This window comes from Ursus americanus, chromosome 28, assembly GCF_024610735.1.
Source record: "Ursus americanus isolate L20-20 chromosome 28, mUrsAme1.1.p, whole genome shotgun sequence".
Taxonomy (NCBI): domain Eukaryota; kingdom Metazoa; phylum Chordata; class Mammalia; order Carnivora; family Ursidae; genus Ursus; species Ursus americanus.
The window spans coordinates 20,219,831-20,239,186 of NC_142154.1; the positions used below are offsets into that span (position 1 = coordinate 20,219,831).

Genomic DNA, 19,356 nt, shown 5'->3' on the forward strand with positions numbered 1-19,356 from the left:
TTGACCACATTTTCTTGTCCCTTTGCTCTTGAGGTTATCCACATCTGCTGCAGCAAGGCGGGGAGCAGCACATCTTCCGCAAAGCCCTGCGCACCGCTGAGCCCCCCGCGCGGACTCGCGGGCGCGGGGTCAGTGGACCCGCGCGTGCATCTGCCCGCAGGAGGCCGCTTCGCCCGACAGAGTGCGCCCCCCACAGGCCACCTTAACACAGACTCGCGGCAGGGGTTCCCCACGAGTGCACGTACAGGGGTCGCCAGGTGTGGAGGAGGAGGTGCTCTGGGGCCGCCCAGGGCGGCTCGGCCAGCTTCGGCCGCTCTGGATGGGGGAAAGCGTTTAATGTGGAAGGGAGGAGGATCGATCACTCGGGCCTCTACTCGCCGAGCCTGTAGCGAGCCGAGACGCGGGGATCGGCTGGGAATGCCTGGGCGCGCGGAGCCCGGTGGGAAGCGCGGGGCGGCCCTCTGGGGTCGCGGGCTGCCTCTCTGGTGGGCGCTGCGGGCTCGAGGGGGTAGCACGGGCGGCTAGGGGCGGCTAGGGGTGGCTAGGGGTGGCCGGGCGGGGAGGGCGAAGGAGGGAGGAAGGGCGGGCGAGCAGGCATGGTGGCGGAGCGCAGGTGCGAGTCCCAGGTGCGGGTCCCAGGTGCACGTACGCGGCCCCAGCGGGAAGGGCCGGCCGTGCTCCCCGGAGCCTCAGAGGTTCGGTGGCCTAAGCAGTGCTGGGGGCCCCAAGCGTGTTGACAGATGCCCGTGACTTGGGGGTTTCCTTTGTGCAGGCCTGTGGGACTCAAGTGACTCCGGAGATCGTGCAGATAGGCATTCTCTCGCCCAGAAAAAGTTACAGATGCAATGGTTTTTCAAAAGGGGATCTGGAATAGTCAGATTTTTCCCTTTTTAAAAATAGGTAATTTTAGGTCGTAAGAAGTCTCAGAAATTATCCCTGCGGAGCCCAGCGCTGTCATTTTATGGCTAAGGGTCACACCGAGATTGCATGTGGACCTGGGACTACAGCCCTGGTGTTCTGTCCCAAGTCCAGGATTTTCCTTATCTCAAGGGGTACTGCCATTGCGTGTTTTACTTTACCCTTTCTGTTGTTGAATTCATAACAGTGTGTTTAATCAACGTGTGTTTTATTTTGTAGGAAGAAGAAATTGACTAAATGAAAAACATGAAGTCAAATAGAATTAGAATCCCACTTGTTACTATTTCAAGTCAGGGAAGTAAAAGTATACCGGCGCTGTCTTTCCCCAGTGATATCCTGGGTTTTATTACTAGAAACACCCCGTTTTTCTAATACTCATTATGTCAGAAGGGAAATCTCCTGCAAAGAAAAGAGCTCGTAGAAGTTTATCAATTAGTAAAACTAAAAAAAATGAGTGTAACTCTATTATTTCATTTTTTAACAATGTACCACCTGCTAAACTTGCCTGCCCCATTTGTAGTAAAATGGTGCCAAGATATGACTTAAACCGGCATCTTGATGAAAAGTGTGCTAACGATAACATCACTCCAGTTGATCTGAGGCATGTTGGCTTCACAGATTCAAGTGGGTCCCCAGTAAATTTAACCAATACTGTCTTAGAAAATGTAACGCCAGGAAAGTTGTCACCATCAAAGGCAAGTATAACCCCTGACCCAAGTGATTCAGCAAAAATGGGCATTAAACAGCAGACCAGCCCCTACTTTAAAAATAATAAAGACTTGGTGTGCAAAAATCAAGATAAGCTGAGACATCATAATGTGAAAGTCATTACTTTGGGAAGCCTGTCATCTAAATTGTCCAGAAGATACATAGAGGCTAGAAGATCAATATGTAAGAAGAATGAGGAATTTGCCAGTAAGAGTCCACAGAGTCCCTCATCCACAGTGGTTAGGAGCCCAGTTGATAACTGTTCAGAGATTGAGGACAAGGATCAAATTTTGGAGAATAGTTCTCAAAAGGAAAACGTGTTTACCTGTGACTCTCTTAAGGAACAGAGAACTGAACATACTGTAGAAGACACTAAACTACTGGAAGCTGAAAGCCAGAAGGCTACCCAGGAATGCGGGAGATCACCCCTCACCCCTGCCTTCTCAGATAACGCTTTTGTGTTATTTTCACCAGATTTAACTCGTGGGAATCCATTGAGGTCTACTTCAGAGGACAGTCTTGAGTGGGAGACTATCACAGGAATAGATGGTAAAGATGTTGAAAAATGTGAGGCAGGTAGTCGTGAAGAAGTAAAAATAACGGTTGCTTCAGAAGCTAAAACACAGTTGTCAGATTGGGAAGCAAAATCTTATAGTTCTACACCTGATGATTCTAAAGGTAACATCCAGGACCTTCTTCTGGAAGGTGACAGTGACTTAAAGAATGAAATCACTTGCAGAATTCCTTCAGAGCAGGGATCAAGCTGTGATGTTCCTGATAAAACAGTTACAGTACCACCAAGTCATCCTTACTACCTTCGGAGTTTCCTGGTGGTGCTGAAAGCTGTATTTGAGAATGAAGAGGATAGGATGCTCTTCGATGAACATGAGAAGGAAATTGTAACTAAATTTTATCAGTTATCAGGTATCTTAACCTTGTGTGCTTCCAAGTTTTTGTTTTCCATTTGCTGTCATGATTGGGCCAGGAATCTAATGACCACAAGGAGTCAGTGTGGTTCTGTGAGTCCTCTGGGAATACTTAGGGGAATCAGCCAGCTACAAGGTTTGAGAAGAATATGCATGAAAAAGACAGGATTTTGTGTCTGGTGATGTCTGCTTCTGCAGTATTACCGCCTTACAAGCTGGACTTTGGTTATAATGGAAGCAGCTGCTTTTCCTTTTTGTGTGTATTTGATGGTTGTAAAACAGCCTTTTCCAGGTTAAAAAAAAATACAGTGATTGAGAAAAGCGTACTTTGCGTTCTGAGCCTGTAATCAAGCTTAACTTAGGTTGTTCTATTGTGTTCACATACCATTTTCTCAAAAATGAAAGTGAAGTAAAATACAGGAAAGAACAAACCAAGGTATATTAAGGCATATTTTTTTCCTCTGATAATATTTTAGATTTCTAGGCTCTGCCTTTTAAGGTCAGGGTGTGGAGGAATTGGAAACTTTCAGGCTAAATTGGCACCTTTAAAGATGCTGGTCTATGCCTCAGTTCCTTGGCAGCCAGTGGTGGCTCTAAGCCGGTGGATCAGATTTGGAGCAAAAGCCACCCTTGTTCCACTGCTCATCCAAGGGGCCATGACGCTTTTATGGAACTGAGTCCCCCCCCCTGAGGTAGGAAAAGCTTACTTGGGGGCTACACTGATCTCTCACAATTTGTAGTCAGGTCTGACCCTTCAGTTGAGTTTTAAAAAATATCTTAAACATTACCGGTAATGTTCAAGAGAAGGGTTTTTGTTTTAAATAAACACAGTGGAATTATAGTCTTTGTATTACTTTTTAACGTGTGAGTGAGACTTCTCTGGGCACAGTTGCATTAATTATCGACACAGCCTCCATCTCTACTTGTGCTGTCCCAGAACATGGACATAATTGGTACCATATTGACTCTTCTGTCCACAGAAGTCACAGATCTTTGGTTGGGTGCTGGTTGCATTCACGTCTGCATTCAGTGAGTCCATGGCTCTGTGCTTCTGTATAATTGAGAACGATGAATAGTTTCCCTAGTGCAAGTTCTGTGGATTCTTGTGTATGGCTCCCCACAGAGAGTCAGTTGCAATGTCTGTGTGAAAATAAATGCTAATTGAGTTTGCCTCTTTAAAGAAGAAAGGGGGAAAAAGTTGAAGATTTAAGAAGTAAAATTATATCGTTTTAGAATTGACAGAAATTTAAGGATAATCCAGATAACAGGAAAACCGTGACCAGGTTAATTAAGTAACTTTGCCAAGATCACTGAGTTAGGGATGGCTGCCTTACCAAAGCTACACATATCTTGATAATCTTTTCAGATTATTTTCGGTTAACTGTAGAATCATGTATATTAAACTGAGAGCAGAGAACAAAATAACTGGAATTCTGGGTGGGGCTTCTCTGAGGGAGTGAAAATGTTGATGGCTGGAAAATGGGAATCCTGGTTCTTCGAAGTTCTGAAATCGCCAATAACCATTACCAATATTGGAACTTTTCAGTGATTGGTCCACCAATCATCAAATACCTCATCTTTTTAAATCTTTTCACCAACTTCGGGAAGATGATGTTATTGCCCCAACCCCCCCTTTTCTTAACAAGAGAAAATGGCGTCTCGGTGAGGTTCATAGACTTGTATAATTCAGAAGTGGCAGAGCTGGCCCAGGGCTTCCCACCCTGGATGCTCTTCCTGTCATGTGGTAACAAGCACACAGGGCAGGGAGATGTCTCCATGGGGACTTCTTTTTGAAATAAATTATATTTTCCAAAGGAAGAGAAAGATTTTCTTGTAAGATCAGTTGAGTAAGCATTAAGCGTATTTCCTGATTTTTTTAAAGATGTATTTTATTCATTATATAGAGCAGAAGCATGCACGTTGAGTGGGGGAGTGGCAGAGGGAGAGACTGTCAGGCAGACTCCCCATGGAGCCGGATGTGGGGCTTGATCTCATGACCCACAAAATCATGACCTGAGCCAAAACCAAGAGTCAAATGCTTAACCGACTGAGCCACCCAGGTGCCTCAGCATAAGTGTATTTCTAATAGAATATATTTCACTTTTAAGCTAAGTTTTAAAATGTGAATATTGGTTGTTTTGAGAAGAGATAATATTTTTCACTATTTTTCTTTATTGCAGCTAGTGCTCAGAAGTTATATGTAAGACTTTTTCAACGTAAATTCAGCTGGCTTAAGGTGAATAAATTGGAATACGAAGAGATTGCCCCTGACTTAACACCTGTAATTGGAGAATTGCAGCAAGCAGGCTTTCTGCAGACAGGTATGATTAGTCAAAGGAAATGTAAAATGAAAATACGACAGGAAGAACTAAGTTCCTGCAGAACTATGGTGATATCAGTATGGCGTCATCCTCTGGTGCCTGGTAAATAGTAATTGTTTGTTTGTTTGTTTTAATTGCAGTTTTAACTTTAGGACAACAAATTATTCATGTTAAAGCCATTTTTAGCCTGGTGAAGACTCCTGTTGTTTTCTTGACTGTCTCATGTTTAGGACCATAAAGTCCCCTCTGGATAGCTGTGTGGCCATGGGCCACTGAAGAAACTCATCCCTTCTCAGTTCTCCCCTTCCAGCAAGAATCTGACTCGTTCAGATGCCTCATCTTTGTGATAGAATACAGCTGATTTGCTTGAGGCTAATATTGCCTCTGAAAGCTGCGTCCACCCCCTCCTGCACACACATACAGCTCTTAGAGTTTCTAAGTTGATTGCCTCAGAAGTTTGTTGATTTAAGCCTAGGAGACTGTTAGGGAGCCATGGAGGTCTCCTCAGTAGCATTCCTGAAGCACCTCCCCGACTGAATGCAGTATTGTACTGGAAATGTGGGTGGAGGGAGAATGGGAGTCTTGGGTAATTGCTAACAGTTTAGACCAAAATAAGCGAATCCAGCAAAAGCCAGGTGGTTTCTGTGTGGAAGTTTGTCGTGGAGAGCAGTTAGTAAGGTGAGGTTAGGTGAGGTGGTGGGGCTGCAGGCAAAGGCAGAGAGGCGCGGCAAAGAAGCTTGAATGTGAGGGACTAGGCATCGGGACACGGACCCAGCTTAGAGCACTGCTTCCCACATGTCCGTGCCCTAAGGGTCACCTGGCAGCTTCTGTCCTCACCTGACTCGGAGGATTTGATGCAGATTCGTAAATTCAGGATTTGACTGGTGTGCCAGGCCAGCCTTAACTTACTTTAAATGACCTTTAACCTACATAACCAGAACCCCAGTGGCTCATTGTTGCACTCAATCAAGTCCAAGTCGTGCCCTTGATCTGCATGACCCTGTGGGCCCGGCTCTGCTGCTCTTCCTGCTCACTCCTCCACTCCACAGAGCCCCCGTGTTCTTCACAGTGCTCGGTGCACTCCCCTCTCAGAGCCTGGTACTTGCGGCAGCAGGCTCCCTCGCTCCCTCCACTTGCTCCCTCATTTCATCTAGCTCTGCTCTGTGTCACCTCCTCAGAGATTTGCCTGACTGCGCTGCGTGTATAGGCAGCCCTCCCACCACCTTTGCTTTGCCTTAGTTTTGTTTTTCTTTATAATAGTTATCAGCACCTGACATATATACTTGCTTATTATGCAAGGAGGTGAGCTCTTCGTGGGCCAGGACTTGGTTTGTTCATTGTAGTGTGCCCAAGGCCATCAGACATTACTTGGCACGAAGTGTGCACCCAATAAGTAGTTACTGAATGGAGGAAAGAGACCCTGCCCTAAGCTGTAAATGCCTTGATGGAAGACACCAGCCAGGTCTGACTCGGCTGAATCCTGGGTCTAGCATGGTGTCTGGCTCCCATAATAGCAGACATGTCTATGTATTTTGAGTGAGTGATCCCATGCAGGGGTGTCCAGCTGGAGCCTGTGGGGAGGGAGGAGAGCTGATAGTCAGTTTACTCTCTGACCTGTGTGGGAGAGGTCGGGTTGGAGGCCTCGTGATCAGAGAGTGAATACACCAGTGAGTTTTTTTTAGGAGGATGTCCAAGCCATAGTAGCTATCCATATGTGTCTTTATTTTATTCAGACTTTCCTTTACTTCTTAGTGAGAAATTCTGTTTTATAACTTTTATGAGATACCTGTTTTCCATATTCTGTAATAATTGGTTTGGCAAACTAATTACAATTTATTTTTAAGAGAGGGACGGGGGGGAGGGGGTGCGCCTGGGTGGCTCAGTCGTTAAGCGTCTGCCTTCGGCTCAGGGTGTGATCCTGGAGTCCTGGGATCGGGTCCCACATCGGGCTCCTCCCCTGGGAGCCTGCTTCTTCGTCTCCCACTCCCCCCCCCTTCTTGTGTTCCCTCTCTCGCTGGCTGTCTCTCTCTCTGTCAGATACATAAATAAAATCTTTAAAAAAAAAAAAGAGGGAGGGCAGTAGGGCAGAGGGAGAGGAGCAGAAAGAATCGTAAGCAGGCTCCATGCCCAGTGCAGAGCCTGATGCAGGCTCAATCTCATAACCCTGAGATCATGACCGGAGCCGAAATCAAGAGTGGGACAGCTTAACCAGGGAGCCACCCAGGTGCCCGTACTGATTACAATTTCTGCAGTAGCGTTTCATTATATTTGCTTCTAACTAAGCTTCATTCTTCTTAAATAGAGCTAGAAAATAGTAAAAATCTTTAAAACTATGTTTAACTTTTTTTTTTTAACCCATTTCAGAGTCTGAGTTGCAGGAACTCTCTGAAGTGCTTGAACTGCTTTCTGCGCCTGAATTAAAAACCCTGGCGAAGACCTTCCACTTGGTGAATCCCAACGGACAGAAACAGCAGCTGGTGGACACCTTTCTCAAATTGGCCAAACAGCCTTCAGTCTGCACTTGGGGCAAGAATCAGCCTGGAATTGGTGCAGTGATTTTAAAAAGGTGTTGTTGGATATTGTTACAGTAAAAACATTTAAAATGTTGGTAGCACAGATTAACTTATGATAACAGATGGTACATTTTTTTGAATTATAATTGCTTATTTCATTTGTAGTTATATTGAGAAGGCAGAAGAGCCTTTATAACAATAGCCTGGATTCTTTCTTGGTTTATTACTATCATTATTATTATTATTTTAAGATTTTTATTTATTTATTTATTTGACAGAGAGACAGCCAGTGAGAGAGGGAACACAAGCAGGGGGAGTGGGAGAGGAAGAGGCAGGCTCCTAGCAGAGAAGCCTGATATGGGGCTCGATCCCAGAATGCTGGGATCACGCCCTGAGCCGAAGGCAGACGTTTAACGACTGCGCCACCCAGGCGCCCCTTTCTTGGTTTATTATTAATAATTCTTGTAATACTGTCCTAGGACCAAGAAAAATCAGGAGGCAGTAGATATTCAGTAAATTCTAGTATTTTATTATTCAAGAAAAATGCAGTTTTAATTACTATTCCTACAGGATTCCTACTAAATATTTATTTTAGTCAACTTTTTATTGACATGTAATCTGTCAGTCTTAATATGCAACTTTTCTTGAGTTTAGGACATAAAATGTACCAAAAACTGTGGTTTGTTTCTTTCGCTTTTGTGAAGACCTTGAACTGTTTCAATTTGGGGAAAGATGTAAAAACTGTGAGACTTTATTTCTTCTACTCACATTATCTATAAAATACAACTATATTAACTTAAGTCTGGGAATCCAATGTTCTGGAATTGTTGAGGATGAAGTGAGTGATGCTTTTGAAAACACTTTAAAACAATGTCAGTGTTACTTATTTTGTCTAATATTTTCTGTGTCTGTCTGAATATACATACAGACATATGTGTGCATGCGCACAAGTAACTTTCAGCTGTTATGTGCCAAGAACCCATCTTCATTGGGAAGATACTACAAATACTAATCTTTTATAAAACATAGGTATGAACAAGGTATGCATTATTAAGAAAATTGTCACTACTAACACTTCAAAAAGTTTATACCGTAGATTTTTTAAAAATGTTTTAATTATCTATCTCTAGTTAATTGACTATAGGATTATAAAATCCTCATCTTTCTGGTATGTTAAATGTCTTCTATGTCCTTTCTTTTTAAATTTATTTTAAATTTTATTTTAATTCCAGTCAGTTAATATACAGTATTATATTAGCTTCAGGTGTATAATACAGTGATTCAACACTTCTGTACATCACCCAGTGCTCATCATGACAAGTGCCCTCCTTAATCCCCATCCTCTATTTAACCCATCCCCCACACTCCCCTCCCCTCTGGTAACTGTCAGTTTGTTCTCTATAATTAAGTCTGTTTCTTGATTTTTCTCTCTTTTTTCCCTTTGCTTATTTGTTTTCTTTCTTAAATTCCACATACGAGTGAAATCATATGGAATTTGTCTTTCTCTGACTTATTTCCCTTAGCGTAATATTCTCTGGCTCCATCCATGTCATTGCAAATGGCAACATTTCATTCTTTTTTATGGCTGAGTAATATTCCATTTTCTGTGTGTGTGTGTGTGTGTGTGTGTGTGTGTGTGTGTGTGTGCGCGCGTGTGTGTGCGTGTGCGCGTGCGTGTGTGTGTGTGTGTGTTTACCACATCTTTATCCATTCATCAGTTCATGGACACCTGGGCTGCTTCTGTAAGTTGGATATTGTAAATAATGCTGTAAACATCAGGGTACATGTATACCTTGAATTAGTATTTTTGTATTCTTTGGGTAAATACTTAGTAGTGCAATTGCTGGATCATAGGATAGTTCTATTTTTAACTTTCTGAGGAACCTCCGTACTGTTTTCCAGAGTGGCTGCACCACAGAAATGTCTGTTGATGTCTTCTGGCCATTTTTTAAATTGGATTATGTTTTTGGGGTATCGAGTTTTATAAGTTCTTTATATATTTTGGATACTACCCTTTATTGGATATGTTATTTGCAAATATCTTCTCCCATTCCATAGGTTGTCTTTTAGTTTTGTTTATTATTTCCTTCACTGTGTGTGCAGAAAATTTTTATTTTGATGTCTTCCCAATAGTTTATTTTTGCTTTTGTTTCCCTTGCCTTAGGAGAAATATCAAGTAAGAAGTTGCTACGGCTGATGTCAAAGAGGTTACTGCCTGTGTCCTTTAGGATTTTTATGGTTTTCTGACTCACATTTAGGTCTTTAATCCATTTTGAATTTATTTTTGGTATGGTTTGAGGAAGTGGTCCAGTTTCATTCTTCTGCATGTTGCTGTCCAGTTTTCCTAACATCATTTGTTGAAGAGACTGTCTTTTTCCCATTGGATATTCTTTCCTGCTTATTGAAGATTAATTGACCATGTAATTGTGAGTTCATTTCTGGATTTTCTGTTCTGTTCCATTGATCTGTGTGTCTGTTTTTGTTCCAGCACCGTGCAGTTTTGATGACTACAGCTCTGTGGGTGCCTGGCTGGCTCAGCTGGTAGAGCATGGGACTCTTGATCTTGGGGTTGTGAGTTTGAGCCCCATGTTGGGTGTAGAGATATCTGATTACTATGGCTTTGTGTCATGTAACTCGAAGTCTGAAATTGTGATTCCTTTAGGTTTTCTTTTGGAGGATTGCTTTGGCTATTTGGGGTTTTCTGTGGTTCCATACAAATTTTAGGCTTGTTTGTTCTAGTTCTGTGAAAACTGCTGTTAGTATTTTGACAGGGATTGTATTAAATGTGCAGATTGCTTGGGGTAGCATACATGTTTTAACAATGCTTGTTCTTCCATTCCATGAGCAGGGAATGTCTTTCCATTTCTTTGTGTCATCTTGAATTTCTTTTATCAGTGTTTTATAGTTTTCAGAGTACGAATCTTTCACCTCTTTGGTTAGGTTTATTTCTAGGTATCTTTTTATTTTTGGTGCGATTGTAAATGAGATTGTTTTCTTAATTTATCTTTCTGTTGCTTCATTATTGGTGTATAGAAATGCAACAGATTTCTGTACATTGATTTTGTATCTTGCATTCTAAGTCCTTTCTTTAATTGTATTTAAATATTTTATGTTATTCTTATATAACATTTTACAAGTAAGTGAACATTAAAATTAGCAGCCCTCTCTCAGCATAAGCACTAAGCATTTGAACAGAAATAAAAAGTTTAACTTTTTTTTTTTATCCCTGACTTTGGACTTGTTAGGAACATAAGATTCTCAAGGCTATTTTAGTTGTACTGAAGTCACTGTCCTTCAAGACTGTACTTTACTTCTTCATTTCGTTGTAGAGCCTAGCAACGGAGCCTGAGCCTCTGACAGCCCCACAGGAGGGCGGTGCCTTGTTTACGTACTCTGCTGTTATGATCACACTATTTATACTGTCTTAATCCCAGTAGATAATCATTGTTCATTTTACGGTGTTTAATGGTTCCTTCTGAACTCGGAGACTTGGCCAACTGGGGCATCCCTGGGGCTCTGAATGGAGATGGAGGAAGTGGGCACTTGGTATCAGTCTCTGTAGATGAGTGGTTCTCAATCCCACAGTGCTGTGGTAGGAATCTCACCCCTGTCCCCTCATGTATCTGATGGCGGCACTAATTTCTACAACACCCCTAGAGATGCCGCACTGCTTTTGGGCTAATAGCTTCTGGCGTGGATAGGAAAGTGAGGTCTTCCATTACTAGGCCAGTGGTTCTCAACTGGGGGCGACTTTGGCCTCCAGGGAGCATCTGGTAATGTCTGGAGGCATCTTTGATTGTCATGACGAAGAGGGAAGTGGGCACTATTGGCATTTAGTGAGTAGAGGCCAGTGATGCTGCTGAGCGTCCTGTAATGCGTAGGCACCCTCCTCCCCTGCAAAGAGCTTTCCTGCCCAGATGTCAATGGTGCCAAGTTTGAGAAACCCTGTTCTAGAGGCTATCCAAGTTGTAAGAGCCAGAGGGCCCATGTGGCCCTGAATTTAGTTCAGACCTCCAGGCCTACCTCGAAGGCATCCAGAATCAAACTGAATTTACTCTGAGGTTACCCTGGAGTGGGGATGTTTCTGGACCACTTTGCATATCACAGAACAGCACCAAATCTTGTACCATTTCTTGGTGTACAAAATCATGCTACCTAGCCATCAGCTTTTGATAAAGGTGTTTTATTTTATTTTATTTTATTTTATTTTATTTTTTCAAAAATTTTATTAAGTAATCTCTGTGTCCAACATGGGACTCAAACTCACAACCCTAAGATCAAGAGTTTCATGCTCTACTGCTCACTGAGCCAGCCAGGCACCCAAATAATGACATTTAAAATAAATAACTGTTATTTAATCTGAATGTCACTTGTCACTATGTGAGAATGGCTAATGTCAAATAGATAATACTTTTATGAGTTTTCCTGGTATTTTACACATTTACAACCAGTGTAAATCCTATGTTGCTCTTTTATTGAGCCAAACCATGTGTGAAATCATTTGGAGATAGAATTTCACTTCATCTTCACCATGTCCATAGGTGGGCTCTGAGCCCCAAAGAGGTTAAATTAGGCTCCAGGGTCACACAGCTGGAACTGGTAGATTTACTTTAGGCTTAGAATAATGAAGGCCACTTGTTACTTTTTCTGAAAATAATTTATAAAATCTAACATCCAAATGCTTTTTAAAAAACCAGAAAGTTATTTATATATTGTACATTTTTCAGAGCTAAAGGTTTGGCGGGACAGGCACTGAGAGTCTGTAAAGGTCCTCGAGCTGTTTTCTCCCGGGTCTTGCTGCTGTTTTCACTGACGGACTCGCTGGAAGATGAGGAAGCCGCCTGTGGTGGACAGGGGCAGCTTTCTACCGTGCTGTTGGTCAATCTCGGCCGCATGGAGTTTCCTAGGTACACCATCAATCGGAAAACCCAAATCTTCCAGGACAGAGACGATCTCATTAGGTAAGATCATACTAGCTCGTAGGAATAACTGTCACTTTACATGTACGTAAAAGGTTTCATTATTACTAATTGCCAGTTACAGTAGAAACCTAAGGCTGTAGCCAGAGAAGTTTTTGAAGTTTTTTGTTGTCTTTCTGCCTCACTTGTATACATTTCTGAGACTATAAGGAGAATGTAGAAATGTGCTTTGATTACGGTTGCCAAAACCAATGAGTTTTGAGTTACTACACAAATTTTCCGTGGCTCGTATTCCCAGATAGCTTTGGCAGGAAACATTTTGTAAATACAGACATTTGAACAAACCTGCCTTGTGAATATGTTGCTGGCATGAACAAGGCGGAAGATGAATGTTTTCCTAGCAATAGCGCTTCAGGTAAAGCTAATACTAACTTGTGTGCGTGTACTCGAGTCATACACCCGCTAGATTAGAGATGGTCACCAGTCTGTTTTGGTACATGGACTCAGTGAATGTTCGGTTTGACTGGCAAAAGTAGGTTTTGGTAAAGAATGATATCGGTCTTAGAGGAAAAAAAATACTTAGATTTCCTTTAAAACTCCATCATTTATGAGAAAGATTAATTCATATTCTTAAAATGGCACTTTTGATTCTTGACTTGAAGTTTATTACTCAATTGTAACTGAAATTGATTCTGATACTTGATTTTAGGAGAGTCCTTTATGTTTGTCTAATGTGTGCTTTTAAAAGTAACATTGAAATTACTGAATCAAAGCAGCGTTGATATAATTCACTCTAGCCCCAGTTTGCTGACTCTCAGGAAGCTCACTCCCTTGTTTGTGTCCCACTGGAATAAATTCTTCTAGTAAGAGAATTTCAAAACTCTGTTTTGAGTTGTCCCATATCTTCTTACTTTCTCATTTTTATTTATTTTTCTTTCTTTATTTATTTTTTAAGATTTTATTTATTTATTCGACAGAGATAGAGACAGCCAGCGAGAGAGGGAACACAAGCAGGGGGAGTGGGAGAGGGAGAAGCAGGCTCATAGCGGAAGAGCCTGATGTGGGGCTCGATCCCACAACGCCAGGATCACGCCCTGAGCCGAAGGCAGAAGCTTAACCGCTGTGCCACCCAGGCGCCCCTACTTTCTCATTTTTAGTGACTTTATGCTGCTCTCTTCCTTGAGACTGTATGCTGAAGCCAAGTTCCAGTCTCTCTGTACTAATGAACTGTGAAATCACCCTGTGCCTCCTCTCCTCATCTGTGAACGGGGAGAATAATAGTGTAGTCCTCCGGATCTGTGTGAATACATGTAAAGTGCTTAGAGCCTGGCCCCTGCGGATGGCTTAGTACGTCTTAGTTAGCATTATAGTTGTCTTTATTACTGGCATATCTAAGGGAGATTGCTTTTTAGTTCTAGCATTGACAAAACCATGGTTGACAAGTTCAAAAGTGGGGAGCGAGGGAGAAAGAAAGAGACCATGCCAGATTCCTTTGAGAAAGTAGGTATCCTGTAAATAATAACTAAAACTCCTTTTGTTATACAAAGGGCCTTCACATGTAAATGAAATTGGATTTAACTGACTTCAGTAGTGGTAATTATATAATACCCGCTAATAGGATACCTGGTCTGAGAACTCTTTTTGGCCGTGTTGGTACTCGAAATAATTTATCCTGTCTTTTCTTTTTCCTCATTTATTCAATATACATGAGTTGAGTGTTGAGTACCTATTACGTGCCGAGGTGGTGGGGTTGCAGCATGAATGGAGACGGTCTTTGCCACCATGGTGTTGTGTGTTCCTGGGGGAGATAGAAAATAGGAGAGAAGAGTCGTAGCATGTGAAAAAGTGCTGTGATGGTTGAGGGACAGGCTGCGCGAGTGCCGCTTTGTAGAAAAGTGTCCCTGGAGAGGTGACATTTGGATGGAGACTCAGGACTGGGGGGGTGGAGCTGACCATGCAGGGGTGTGAGCATGGGGCCACGCAGGGAGCCCGTGCTCCAGGCCCTGAAGCAGGAGCGAGCTTGCCAAGATGGAGACACTCGCCCCAGGGGCAGTAGTTACACAGGAAGGCAGGGCCGGAAGCAGACTCAGTGGTGCTCTCCGAGCAATGGGCAGCCGTTGAAGAGGTTTAGGCAGGCCAGTGATCTGTTTCACATTTTCCAAAAGCGTCCTGTGGAATAGGGGGTGAAGGGAAGCAAGGGAAGCAAGGGAAGCCACCAGAAGGCTGACCTAACCTTGGTGGTCTAGGCAACGGTCTGGACTGGCGGCAGTGGCAATGAGGTAAATGGGTACGGGCTATTTTGGAAGGAGGAGAGACAAGCCTCTATGATGACTGTGACTAGATATGGTGCAAGAAGGACAGGTGTGAGTCATGGATGGCTCTGGTGCTCTGACGGAGCTCTGGTACTGTCCATGAGCTGGGGGGTCAGGAGAGGGGTGGCGGGAGGGGCGGTGGCACTGGGTGGGGATCGCTGTTGGGGGTGCGCACTGGCCGTTCAGGTGGGGCTGTCATGTTGGCACCGACCTGCTGGCGGGAGCTCGGGGAGGAGCTGCAGCCCGGAGAGAGCATTTGGAGTCACAGCCCAGGATGGTGTTGGAAGCCCTGGAACCCGAGAGACCCCTGAGGGGGGAGAGGAGGACTGAGCTGGGGCTGCCAGCGTTCAGAGGTCGGGGAGAGGGCCGGAGCAGCCAGCGAAGTCGGGGAGGGGAGTCAGGAGCATGTGCGGCTGGAAGCCGGGAGAAGAGTGGCCAGGAGTAGAACCGTTGGAGTTAGTGAGATGTGTGCAGTTGGTGGCCTGCGTTAAGAGCCGCTTCAGAGAGATTGTGGAGGGGGGCGGTGAGGACGGTAGCCTCTCTGGGAAGAAGGGGAGTCAGAGGTTGGCTCTGGAACAGCTACTGCTGCAGTGGGTGTGAGGGCAATCGGTTTTGTTCTGCTGTTTTGAGGGGGCAGATATGAGGGTGTGTGTGTCCTCCTGCCCTGACAACCGGCAGAAAAGGAGAGGCTGACCGGAATGGAAGAGGGGACAACCAGAGGAGGGTGAGCCGTGGGGAGACCGGAGGGGCTGGGCTCCGGAGCACTGGAGGGAGGGTAGAGGTGGGGGCAGGGGTGAGGCTGCTGTGGTGGGAAGCCGAGAGGGCCCCTCGCTGGCCTCTGTCCCTGCGGGAGAGTCTGATGGGGAAGCATGCCTGCAAGTGTGGCCGGGAAGGCAAAGGTAGGGGCGCAGCAGTCCCGCAGGTTGAGCAGGTGGGCAGGATTCCCAGGGGAGCAGGGCTGGCCTGGCTCTGTGTTTCCTTCAGCACCGTTCAGGCAGCTGGGTCCAGCTCAGAGGAAGTGGTCGGTGTGGACACTGGAACTAGGGTGGGCCCGATGTCCAGTGCGAATTCACCAGTGAGCGGTGGGCTGGTTGACTCCAGGGGGGCACGGACGCCTGCAGGACAGGAGGCGCTGTGGCTGGAGAAGGGGGTCATGGTGGGTGTCGGTGAAGTTGGGGAATGTTGCCATCAGTCAGTGAGCTGGAAGGACTGGAGGTGGAGGTCAGTGAATGAAATGCTCAAAATGGAGATTTTGAGGGTGATGCATCAGAGACAGAGGCTCTGAGCGGCTGTGGGCATATGGGTAGCTGAAGGGAGGTGGGGAGAGGGGTATTGGCCAGGAGGTCTTGAAACTGAGTGTGCTCTTCATCCTCACAGATGGGGAAGTCTCAGGCCATTGTGGCTGGAGACATGAGGCGGAGCAAGACAGAAGACAGGAGGCGGGCCAGTGCCCGCAAGGAGGAGGCACAGGCTTCCAAGGAATGGGGGGCTTTCAAGGAGGGGAGAGTAAGATTTGGAAGCAGCTGGGAAGAAAGGGAGTCTCCACCATCCGTCCCTGGGTGGGAGGGCTGGGGCACGGCAGGAAGGGCAAAGCCGTGTTCTCAGCTGGGGTTTAGAGGAGGTAGAGACCTGGAGGGTGGAGGGAAGGGGCTGAGGGAATGGGAGAGGTGCTGCTGAAGGGCAGTTCCCAGCAGCACTGGAGAGGTGCAGGTGAGATGAGAGCTGGTAACTATTTTCAGTGGCGCTGGAGGTGGACCGGGAGATGAGGCCCCTTGGGGTTGGTCTCAATGGCCCCTTAAAGTGGGGCTTGGTCGGGGCCACAGGGCTGGGAGCGTGGGGGCCGTTCCTGATGCTCCTGACCGTGGAGGAGCTCCTGCGGGGCTGGGCCAGCCTCCGGACACTTCTCCCTGTTGCATTCTCTTTTCTTATCAATCTGAGAATTATCCAGTAGCATCTTATAAGAGAATTAGATCTAAGAGTTCGTGAGCATATTTTTACATTTTAGAGGCAATTTCTTTATTCTTATTTGAGCACGTTTGCCCATAATGATATTTCGTGCTTTTCTTTTAGGTGTGAGTCCAAAATACAAAGACCATGCACTCAAAGTGTCACTTGGGCAAATGTTGTTGTTTTTGGTACCTCAAGATGCAACGAGAAGTTGTCTTTGTTCAGCTGAGTGGTTTCATAACCTCTCAGCACTGCCCTCTCCCAAAGAGTGTCTTCTTGGGCAGCATTTGCTGGGCTACCTCTGACTAAATGACTGTTACCAGACCTACGGCCTAATGTGATTTCAAAGTCAGTTACGTGTTTCTGGGGTTGCTTCCAGATTGGTGAATGAATGAATGAGTACCAAGAATCAGAACTGATGAGCCGATCAATACTACATGTATGTAATGGAACATGTTATGTAATAATACATGAATGTTCTTATCTTTCTAGCTGGGTAGCCTATATTAGTAGTTTCAGGCTACCTCAGGACAGTAATATTATGTTTTGACTAGAATCAGATCTAAATACCCTTCATATTTTCAAAAAACACACTTTTACCGTTCAGAATTAGATCTCGGGGACAGAATGTGGTGTTTGTTATGGGAATGTCCATTCACATTTGAAACTTGGATGGGATGGGATTTTCCCCCAGATATGCAGCCGCCGCGCACATGCTGAGTGACATTTCTACCGCGATGGCCAATGGGAACTGGAAAGAAGCTAACGAGCTCTCTCAGTGTGCGAAAAGTGATTGGAACAAACTGAAAAGCCACCCTTCCTTGAGGTGAGATCTTTTCCAGGTACCTTTCACAATTTACTTATCTACCAGGTTGTTTCGACCACTTGAGGTAATTCTTTTCATGAAGAACTTAGTCCTTTCGTTCTGTGATCAAGTCAGCTGTGCAGTTGAATTCCCCCACTTGCTTTGCATAGTCAGTGTTGTGTGCTGTAGGAGGAAATGTCTGAAAGTCTGAAGTGAATCTTCTATAACTCAGATCACCGTGCAACAAGCATGGGAGTGAACAAATGGCTTTTCGCTTGCCTTCTTTTTTTTTTTAATTGACATATAATTGACATATAACATTGTATTAGTTTCAGGTATACAACATGATGATTTGCTATTTCTCTCTTGCAAAATAATCATCACAGTAAGTCTAGTTAACATCTATCACCATAGTTACAAAATTTTTTTTCTACCCTCAGTAAATTTCAGTTATGCAATACAGTATTATTAACTGTAGTCCTCCTGCTGTGCATTACATCCCCATGGCTTACTTATTTTATTTTATTTTATTTTATTTTATTTATTTATTTTTTTTTTTAAGATTTTATTTATTTATTTGACAGAGATAGAGACAGTCAGCGAGAGAGGGAACACAAGCAGGGGGAGTGGGAGAGGAAGAAGCAGGGTCATAGCGGAGGAGCCTGATGTGGGGCTCGATCCTGGAACGCCGGGATCACGCCCTGAGCCGAAGGCAGGCACTTAACCGCTGTGCCACCCAGGCGCCCCATGGCTTACTTATTTTATAACTGAAAGTCCGTACCTTTTAATTCCCTTCACCCTTTTTGTGCACCCTCCACCCCCTTAACTCGCCATCTGTTGGTACGTTGGCTCCTCTGAGTATTGGTCGGCTGAATTTAAATTGGGGGGAACCCAGCAGAGGACAGAGGTGATGAGAGCCATGCTGGATGTGTTCTTCCAATGGAAATTCAAGTAGGTGTTAATCTGAAAAAGAAAACTAAATTAACATTTTCTTTAAAAGATCAAGTACACAGCACACGATTGTTTTTTTACTTGATCAATGGGAAACATTCTGTATTTGTTAAGAAATTTTATTCCTTTATTTTTATATAGGGATGAGAAAAATTTGTGTTGTTAAATAGCTCTTTCAAAAAAAACTTTAGGATATAAAGTTCATACAGAAATGATAATGACTTTAAAATCATTGCCAGGAAGATGACCTTTAAAGTTAGGGGAAAAAAATAACCGAATATTTTGCCCATATTTCATTTAGAAGTATTCTGTAATTCAGACAGAAAATTGAGCCATTCACTTAAAGGCCCTTGTAGAAATGAGATAACCAATGTAGAGTCGCTACTCCTGTGATATCCAGGTACATTGGAAGTTTTCTTATGACAGGTTAGGTAAATTTGTTAACATTTCACACCAAACAGCAAGACAGATGGTTAAAACAAGTTGATAGGTGATTTTCTTCATCAGAGAAAGAGAAGAAATCATAGCCAGGAAGTTAGAGGACTATAGACCAGAGGTTGGTAGACTTTCCTAAAAGGTCAGTTGGTCCGGCCTCTGTGGCAGCTGCTGACCTCTGCTGTCCCCGGGCAGGAGCAGCCCCAGGAGGAATGTGAATGAACGAGAAGTATGCCAACACTATTTATGGACTGAAATTTGAGTTTCATATAATTTTCATAGGCCACAGACTGTTATTCTCCTTTTGATTTATTTTAACCATTGCAAAATGCGAAAACGGTGCTTAGTCTGCAAGGACATACAGAATCAGCTTGGTGGGCCCAGGATTTGGCCTTGGTTTGTTGAGCTCCAGCTTAGAAGGTTTCTGGTTGTTCTTATTTTACCCACTGAGTGCCCCAGGAAATGGTGGCTGGCTAGAAGAATGTAGGTTTGTGGTGTGGAAAATTGTGAACAATTGACAGTATTTGGAATATATCTTTTTAAAAGCTAAGAATTCAGTCTGTTTTGTCACTTCTTATAATTGTCTTGCCACGAATAAATC

At 44.2% G+C, this 19,356-nt stretch overlaps 1 protein-coding gene across 2 annotated transcripts in view; it reads left to right on the forward strand.

Moving 5' to 3' along the window:
• The first annotated feature begins 390 nt into the window (after positions 1-390).
• FAN1 (FANCD2 and FANCI associated nuclease 1) overlaps positions 391-19,356 on the forward strand; it is a 31,627-nt gene continuing 12,661 nt past the window's right edge. The window contains exons 1-6 of one of the 2 annotated variants that reach the window (XM_045795355.2): positions 391-485; positions 1,138-2,550; positions 4,733-4,873; positions 7,238-7,439; positions 12,114-12,347; positions 17,259-17,390. In XM_045795355.2, the coding sequence (XP_045651311.2) occupies positions 1,299-2,550; positions 4,733-4,873; positions 7,238-7,439; positions 12,114-12,347; positions 17,259-17,390 (1,961 nt within the window). In that variant the 5' untranslated portion in view covers positions 391-485; positions 1,138-1,298. Of the gene's footprint in view, positions 486-564; positions 2,551-4,732; positions 4,874-7,237; positions 7,440-12,113; positions 12,348-17,258; positions 17,391-19,356 lie in introns of those variants that run through there. The other variant, XM_045795353.2, reaches the window with a different exon arrangement.